This window comes from Humulus lupulus, chromosome 4 (genome assembly GCF_963169125.1).
Source record: "Humulus lupulus chromosome 4, drHumLupu1.1, whole genome shotgun sequence".
NCBI lineage: Eukaryota > Viridiplantae > Streptophyta > Magnoliopsida > Rosales > Cannabaceae > Humulus > Humulus lupulus.
This window is the reverse complement of record NC_084796.1, coordinates 50,224,507-50,233,966: the sequence shown is the minus strand read 5'-3', so window position 1 is coordinate 50,233,966 and position 9,460 is coordinate 50,224,507. Positions and strand designations below refer to the sequence as shown.

Sequence of the window (9,460 nt, the reverse complement as noted above, 5' to 3'; positions counted from 1 at the left end):
TATATAGAGGGTTAAATGTAAGTAATGTCTTTTTTAGTGCTGAAATGTGTAAATTTATAAATTTGAAGGTTAAAAGTAGAATAGAAAATACTTTAGGGGTTGAAACTAAAAATTATTACACGGGTTTCTGGTAAATAACGGATGACCCGACCCGTTAGTAAACGGTGTTCTTCTTCCTACTCGAGACTCGAGTCTCTGTAATGTTATCCACAACCAACGCTACGTGTCTTTGTTCAAGCTGCTCTAAAAAGCTCGCTCAATTCTCTTTTTTCTCGCCTGTTTTCACTCGTAATTTTCTGAGAAAATCAGCTAGAAAATTTTGCGCTCGGAACAGCGCAACGGAGAAAGTTCGAATCTGTAAAATAGTTTTTGTTGCGTTCGATTTCAAATTCCAATAAAAGGAGGGAAAATAGAAATAAGATGACATATATTCAAGATGCATAAACTCTTGTAAGTTTGTAAGTTTGTGACATTTTCTTAGTGAATTTTCCGTCAAAATTTTGGATTAGACTCAGAAAATATCCGAGAAATTGATTTCTCACAACTTATGCAAGCCAAATAGCGGAGATGACCCTCGCACCTTCAGTATCCATTCCCAGCGCTTCACCTCTCCCCACCACAGTCGCCAAGCTAAACGGTAAGTCTCATCACCAGGTATCGTTTCTCACTAAGTCGCTCGATTTGTTTGAACACAAGAGATTCTTTTCTGGTCATCGGAGTTTTCTCTCTTCCGGTGACCGGAGGTTATTTCCGGCAAGGGCGAAGCCGAAAGAAGTCGTTCTTGGCAACCCGACTGTGACGGTAGAGAAGGGAAAGTACAGCTATGACGTCGAAACCCTAATCAACAAGCTCAGTAGCCTTCCTCCTCGAGGTAGCATAGCTAGGTGTCTTGACATGTTCAAGAACAAGCTTTCGCTTAACGACTTTGCTTTGGTCTTCAAGGAGTTTGCAGCGCGCGGTGACTGGCAGAGATCGCTTAGGCTCTTCAAGTATATGCAGCGACAGATATGGTGTAAGCCAAACGAGCATATATACACCATCATGATCAGTTTGCTAGGTCGAGAAGGTTTGCTGGATAAGGCAACTGAGGTGTTCGACGAAATGCCAGGCCAGGGCGTGGTTCGTAGCGTCTTCTCCTACACGGCTTTGATCAATGCCTATGGCCGAAATGGACAATATGAAACCTCGCTTCAGCTTCTTGAGAGAATGAAAAACGATAAGGTGTCGCCTAATATATTGACTTATAATACTGTTATTAATGCTTGTGCTAGGGGAGGTTTGGATTGGGAAGGATTATTAGGGCTATTTGCAGAGATGAGGCATGAAGGAATACAGCCTGACCTTGTTACTTATAACACTTTACTTAATGCCTGTGCTAGTAGAGGTTTAGGTGATGAGGCTGAGATGGTGTTTAGGACTATGAATGAGGGTGGAATAGTTCCTGACATAACCACATATACTTGTCTTGTTGAGACTTTTCGGAATTTAAACAAGCTTGAGAAGGTTTCTGAGCTGCTCAAGGAGATGGAGTCTGAAGGGAATTTGCCAGATATAACCTCATATAATGTGTTATTACAGGCCTATTCGCAATCCGATTCCATAAAGGAGGCAGTGGGTGTTTTTAGACAGATGCAAGTGGCAGGCTGTATGCCGAATGCTAACACTTATAGTATTTTGTTGAATTTGTATGGAAAGCAAGGGAGGTATGAGGATGTTCGGGAACTTTTTCTTGAAATGAAAGTTAGCAATACAGAGCCAGATGCAGCTACTTATAACATTCTCATTCAGGTGTTTGGTGAAGGTGGGTACCTTAAGGAGGTGGTGACTTTGTTTCATGATATGGTGGAAGAGAATGTCGAACCAAATATGGAGACGTATGAGGGATTAATAACTGCTTGTGGAAAAGGGGGGCTTCATGAGGACGCCAAAATAATTTTAAATCACATGAATGAGAAAGGAATAGTGCCTAGTACCAAAGCTTATACAGGGATCATTGAAGCATATGGGCAAGCTGCATTGTATGAAGAATCTATTGTTGCATTCAACACAATGAATGAATTGGGAAGTAAGCCATCAGTTGAAACTTACAACACACTAGTTCATGCTTTTGCACGAGGCGGCCTGTACAAGGAGTCTGAAGCAATTTTTATGAGAATGGGTGAATCTGGAGTTGCAAGGAATGTCGATACATTCAATGGCCTTATTGAATCTTTTAGGCAAGGGGGTCAGTTTGAAGAAGCAGTAAAGGCATATGTTGAGATGGGAAAGACAAGATGCGAGCCTGATGAACGGACTCTCGAGGCACTTTTAAGTGTTTACTGCTTTGCAGGTCTTGTTGATGAGAGTGTGGAGCACTTTGAAGAGATAAAAGCTTCAGGAATATTTCCCAGTGTCATGTGCTATTGCATGATGCTTGCTGTATACGCGAAATGTGACAGGTTAGCTTTGAATCAAATTACTCAATGAATTGTTATAGCTTAACTAATGTAAAGGAAACTATTTATCATCCTAACAATTCAAATTAAATATATATATATATATATATTAAATAAAAGATACAGTAGTCCAAATAGATTTAACCATTGTTCAAGTTGAGGAAAAGAAACAAGTATGATTTAATGTGTTAGATGCTGTCTACTGGTGTTTGTACATATTCTTAGAGCAATTCAATGAAGGGTATTATAACAGCTTCAGATATATCTTCTGTCTATCTGAAAAAGAATATTCATCCTTTTTATGATGGAGTCCTGGATAATTAGATTAGAACCAAAATGATGCGAGAAACATTATAGAAAAATTTCTTCAGGTCTTGAGACAATTTTGTCCTTTAAGATGTTTATAACAATATTATATAACAAATATGAACGGCAGAAATGATTGTTTTCTTAAGGTGCTACAGCACTTGAAAATTTTCCGAACCCGTTGTTTAATGATTTTTGGATTATGGCTATTTATAGATGCAATCTTTCTTTTTTTTGTTGATAGGGGGTGTACAATAAATAACAAATGTGAATGGAATGAAAGAAATGATTTTTTTTCTCTGAGGTGTTGTAGCACTTGAAAAAAAATGTAGAAACACTTGGTTTAATGATTTTCGGATTATGATTGTTTACAGATGCAATCATTTTATTTTCTTTCTGTGTGTGTGTGTGTTGGGGGGATCACTTTTTTCTCCCTTAAATGATAAAAATAAACAAGTTTGGGCAGTCATCTAAGCTCTGTAGCCCCTTTCTTTCAGGTGGGATGATGCATTTAAGTTACTGGATGAGATGCTCAAGAATAGAGAATCAAATATTCATCAAGTGATCGGACAAATGATTAAGGGAGATTATGATGATGGTTCTAACTGGCAGATGGTAGAGTATGTCTTTGACAAACTCAACTCAGAAGGATGTGGGCTTGGAATAAGGTTCTATAATACACTTCTAGAAGCTCTTTGGTGGATGGGTCAGAAAGAACGAGCTGCACGAGTGCTCAATGAAGCAACAAAAAGGGGACTGTTTCCTGAACTTTTCCGTAAAAACAAACTTGTATGGTCTATTGATGTGCACAGGTATTAAGGAAACTTCTCTCTTCCAAGTTGTTTCCTTTCACTTGAAACTTATAAATGTTGACGCTACATAAATTGCAGGTTGTGGGAAGGCAGTGCCTGTGCAGCACTTTCAGTTTGGCTAAATGATATTAATGAAATGTTCCTGAATGGGAAGGATCTTCCTCATGTCGCAACTGTTGTTGTAGTGTAAGCCACTTTCCTTCCATGAAACTCTTTTATTCTTCTTTTCTTTTATTTTTTAAGTCCTACTGTATTTGCCTATCAAGCTACTGCTTTCATGCCCTTGATTGGCCAAGGATTAATAAGCTGAGCTAGGCTTAAGTGGTGCTCGGAATCTACATTATCTGAAACAAAGCCATAAATCTCAGTTTCCTTGATGGGACGATTAATTCTTATTTCCTTTGTTATTTAGCTCTATTTATTGATGGCAACACATTTATGATTTTCCGTCACAATTATATTGCCTGCCTGAATCCATATCTAACTAATAAAATTTGGCCATAATTAGCATGTTTGTGGGCATCAATGTTTTAATGAACTGGAAATTAAGTCGTGGAGAAATCTACATGGAATATGATTGGACTGGTCATATATAGCCAAAGCTGATGGTGTTCGTAGCTCTTTAATTCATTGTGTGATTATGACCCTTTTTGAAAAATGGCCTTTGGATCTCGTGCCTTGTATTTGAAATTTTAGATGATTTTCTCGGTGGGCTTGAGCTTATATTCAAGGTTCATCTTATAATGTTGTTATGATGTATAAGTATCAGCAGATAAGAAACGAAGAAATGAAAGACATGAGAGTCATTTGGCAGATTTGCATGTCTCTAATATGTAATCTACTTTATATTTTTTGGTACATAGAATATCAAACTGAATGTTTTTGAATGATTTGCACAATCCTCATCTCAGACCCTCCGTTGAACCACTTTCTAATGCTAACGAGCCTTGTTTTTTTTGCTGTTCAGACGGGGGAAGATGGAGGAAAGCCCAAGTGCACAAGAATCGCCGATTGCAAAGGCTGCCTATACCTTTTTGCAGGAAAATATGTTCTCGTCCTTCGGTTTTCCAGGATGGAACAAGGGTAGAATTGTCTGCCAGCGGCCTCAGCTTAAACAAACACTCTCAAGCATAGAATTATCATCAAACGGGTCCAAGAACCATAAACTAATCACTTTGAGTAATGCTTTCCCTCTTCCTGGAACAAGAACATCTACCAGAAGTAATGTTAAGAGGCATCAGCATGATAATGCCAATTCTGATGCAGCAATAGGTACAAGAGCAGAGCTTTTGACAATCACAGTTTAACAAAAAAACAGTGGGGCTCGAAATGCTCTGCCTCTTCCCATTTTTGACCTCGACTGCAATGCCTGAGGACCATTTCAACATTGTATTTCCTGAATTCTCCACTTGGTGGTGATGGTGAAGAATGAAACCAGGGTCAAAATCATTCGAACAGTGAGATATCGAGCTTCTAATGATGCCTGGAAAAAAAGTTCACTGGGCCTCAGACTAGCTAGCAAGCACAGATCAACAACTAACCGTTCTGACCCCAGAACCCAGTTGGGAGTCCTTTGATGAAACGGTTTGTAATTTTGTAGCTTTCAATCATTCTTTTTTCACATTGTAAATGATACTTCCGAACTTTTTCCTGTTGATCTTTTTCTAGAAGCTAATGTGGGTCAGTTTTTAAGCTATCCTTGCTGATTGTTTTACATGCTTTATATAATACACCAACCCAGTAAAGACATAAGCAAAAAAATTACATGCTTTATATAAGCAACAAAATGTATCAGGATAATGACAATAACTTAAAATTATTAGTTTAATTTATAATTAATAACATACCAACAGAATTTATTCTTCACAAGTTGGAGATTACAATTATTAATACGAAATTTCTTTCGGAAGATACCTTTTTCTTTTTCAAAGGCACTTATTTAACGTGTCAAGTTTTGTGAGATAATAAAATTATAATTTAGGAGGGTTATTTCAACAGATTATTGATAAGTTGAAAGTATAAGCTTAGATTAAATTAAATTAACTATTTATAGAAGCTATTTTTGGAATGGAGTGTGTGTAACAATGTGGTTTGCTAATGAGGGAGTAGTGGTGTGGCTGTCTGGGCCTTGTACCTAGACACCCCACTTTTTTACAAAAATTAAAATGTTCAGTTGTTGTGACTTGGGCACTAAATGAAGCTCCAATCCAAACAGAGATTTTCTGGTCAACTTACAGATAAAGAGAAAGCATAGAGCAATTATAAGCTATATATTGTCTTGCAGCAATAATAACCCATGAGATTAAACAAAACAACTTTCTTAAGGAAGATATGTAAACAATATATATAAAAAAAATCAAAGGGATAGAGAATCTCCAAAAATGTAAACTGGCTATGCTATGGATGTGTTCACCAACTTTACAGGCTTTCAGTGTTTCTTTTGGTTATTTTAATTTAAACAGACAACTACACGAAGTAAGAGATGGCAGAAAAAAGAGAAAAAAAAACATTGTTTTCATGGGCAAAAGGTAAGTAACTTGGGGAAAGTGAAAAAACACACCAAAAAGGAATAAGGTTGAATTGGAGGAGCATATATAATATGCACATAAAATAATAGTTTAAAATATACCATCAACATTCCTTACTTTTCCAACATATAATTACAACTTCGTACATAGTTAAGGAATTGTGTTGAAAATCACTTACATGTTAATGACCAATCAATATATATACATATACATTGCCCAAAATGTAAAATGTTGTAATATACATATGATAAAATTACTTAAATGTTAATGTAATGGTACTAGCCATTACAATTATTTACATGTATTTAACTATTTTTATTTTTCCCCATCAATATTATTATTTTGTCTTCACTAATTTTTTCTCTTCCTATTTTGCTCCACTACAAAAAGAGGTTATCTCAGTCCATAATTTTGTCAAATTAAGATTACATTTAAAATTAAATAAAAAATGTATAATGTAGTTTATACATTCTAGGTTTTTAATTTTCTTCTCACGGTAATTATTTGAGACTCCATTCATATATATTTATAGGATTCTTATTTGGTTCCGAAATGATGAAAATGGTTGACTTGATAAACTTAAGGTTAACTAAAAATGTGAAGCTCTTCTAAACACATTATTATTGTTGCATTTTAAGATAAGTACAGTTATTTATAATCAAATAACTATAATGGCAAGGTGAGGGGACCATGAAGAACATAGAAAATGAAGATGGTAATATATATATATATATATATATATATATATTATAAGAAAACAAGAGGAATGGAAAGTGGTTACCCATAGAAATGAATATAAAAAATTGCAAATGAAATGTCATCAAGGCACGGCTACAGTTGCTTCCAACCATCATTCTTCATTCATTCATTTCCAGCCGCTAAATCTCATTCTTCTTATATTTATTTATGTTTTTGGAAACCAATTTCAACTTTATTGATATCAGTGGCTCACTCCTTTTTAACTATTTTTTTTTCTTTATATATGTTATGTGCATGCACGCAAATTATATATAAATATATATATATATATTATTAGCATGAATCTTGTGTTTTCTTTTTCTTTATCCCAAGGTGTTTTGGATGTTGGACTACTTCATAATATTTGTATTTTAGAGCATTTTCAATAAATTGCTAAATTTTTCCTGCATTGTTAAATTATAACACACTTCAAAAAATAGTTACTCCGCGCTAAATGGTGTGGTAAAAATTGTGCTAAATTTGACGCATACTATAAATTATGTTAAATTTTGCACAATATATAACATGATGCAAACTTACATCAACATTAAATAGTTACTTTTTTGCCATTATTATTATTTTATCTTTATTTTTAGTATATAATTTATTATTGCCGTTCAATATAGATGCAAATTTTTTTGTAAAAAATAAACATAGTATTGTAAATTTTTTTTTTTGAAAAATACAGAACTTTACAAAAATGACAAAAATACGAATAACAATTTGTTATGGTTTTGTAATCGTCTGTTACAATTTTCTATTATAATATTTATTTAAATGGTATATAAAATCAATTTGTTACAATTAATTGATTTAATATATCAAAGTCGATATTTTATTTATTGACAAAATATTCTAATTAATGGTCAACATTATTTGTTACCCGATTTTGTTTGTTACTCGATTTTGCATATCCCAATTGATTGAGAGAATATCTCAATCTGTGGTAGAGACTCTGATGGTAGGTTTCACTCTATAAATATAGAGTACCAGTCCCCAAGCTCGCTGCTCATTCTGACTATCAGTAACTCCATCTAAAAGAGTTAGTGAGAGCTTGGAAGCCCGAGTACTCGTTCTAATTCTTTTCTTTTTCTTTTGTAGATCTAAAGCTAGATCGAGATTATCAATTGCAATGACTGGAGGTATACAATATTCGATCCTCTCTTTGTATATGTTCAGTCTATATATCAATTCCACCTACATGTATAAGATTGTTCATATGCTTATATTTTATTTTAATCTAACATTTAGTATCAGTCGACATACTTATCTCTGCCTTGGTAATATTATATGCATATACATATTTATTTGCTTTATATATGCCTTTATATTCATATACACATATATTTTTATGATTTTATAGATATGTCTTCATCTATACACTTATATTATATATTCGTGTATATAGTTTTATATATTGTTGAAAATTGGAGATTGTTAATTCAAATTTGTTTCTCAATTTTAGTTGCATTAGAAATCTTTTGGTCAGTGTTTCTAATGATTTTTTATTTGAGAAACTAGTTTAAAAACAATGGAAGCAAATTTTTTTTTGGAATCCCACACATTCATAGCCGAACGTTAATAAATTCTTTTATTTTTTTGGCTTTATAATTCAAAACCATTTTTCAAAGTAAATACCATTAGAAACCTTTTAGCTTTTGTTTTCTAATGAGTTTGTTGAATAAAAGGTGAGTTTTGAAACCATTGATAGCTTTAAAACCTCATAACTCGATAATGCCAAAATTAATTTTTGATATTAATGATCGATTTTTAGTTGCTATTTAATCAAACTGCTATGGATCTCTTTATCTATTAATTTCCATGTAATCTGGGCTTAGAAACAAGTTTTTTGGTCGTCGGAATACTTTTTTATGACCAGGTTATGAAACCGGGTCGCGTGACCCGTTTGTAGGAAACCGGGTCAAAACGACCCAGATGGCTGAAGAAGACAACAGAAACGACATGTCGTTTCTTGGGTTTATGAAGAAAAATGACGTGTCATTTTGACAAGTCTTACGGCACAGTAAGGGGTTGTTTTCCCCATGGCAAATTTAAAAAAAATTGAAGAAATTTTTTGAAAATTACATTTTTGATTTATTAGGGGATTTTATTATTTTCTTGATTTTAATGCTTATTTAGACAATAACTTTCATTTTTAATTTTTTCCAATTTAATTAAAACATATAATTTTGGTAAATTATATATTTGGAAATTAATTAAAATGTGCAATTACTTGATTTTGGTGTATTTATTGTATGGTATATTTCTTTTATCCATGCAATATTGAATAATTGTGTTATTTTAAGAATGCAATTACTTTTTGTTTTACAATTAAGTTTGTGCAATTATTTTATTAATTAAAAAAATCAATAAATAATTTTATTATCTTATTTAGCATGAATTTTTCTGCCATTAAGTATATATATGGAATTATTGTATTTATTTTCACACATATAATTAATTATGCTAATTTGTATGATTATTTTGTTATTATTCATGCAAATTTATTCTAAGTATAATTATCTTTAATTTTATATATATGACTTTATGATTTTAAATACGTTATATATTCAATTATTGTGCTAGATATATTTAGATTATATTCAAACATTACGATAGGTTGAGTAATATTTATCACATT

At 33.2% G+C, this 9,460-nt stretch overlaps 1 protein-coding gene across 1 annotated transcript; it reads left to right on the top strand.

Moving 5' to 3' along the window:
• Positions 1 to 206: 206 nt before the first annotated feature.
• On the top strand, positions 207 to 5,249 carry LOC133830421 (pentatricopeptide repeat-containing protein At1g74850, chloroplastic). The gene is made up of 5 exons (XM_062260398.1): positions 207 to 450; positions 555 to 2,438; positions 3,239 to 3,553; positions 3,632 to 3,739; positions 4,521 to 5,249. The coding sequence occupies exons 1-5, from the start codon at positions 437 to 439 to the stop codon at positions 4,858 to 4,860; spliced, it is 2,661 nt and encodes an 886-aa protein (XP_062116382.1). The 5' UTR covers positions 207 to 436; the 3' UTR covers positions 4,861 to 5,249.
• Positions 5,250 to 9,460: the final 4,211 nt, after the last annotated feature.

What these genes read in the sequence shown, in the direction of transcription:
- LOC133830421 (XM_062260398.1), top strand. An exon ending in GTATACGCGAAATGTGACAG is followed by an intron (nt 2,439 to 3,238) that starts GTTAGCTTTGAA and finishes CCTTTCTTTCAG; the next exon opens with GTGGGATGATGCATTTAAGT. An exon ending in GTCGCAACTGTTGTTGTAGT is followed by an intron (nt 3,740 to 4,520) that starts GTAAGCCACTTT and finishes TTTGCTGTTCAG; the next exon opens with ACGGGGGAAGATGGAGGAAA.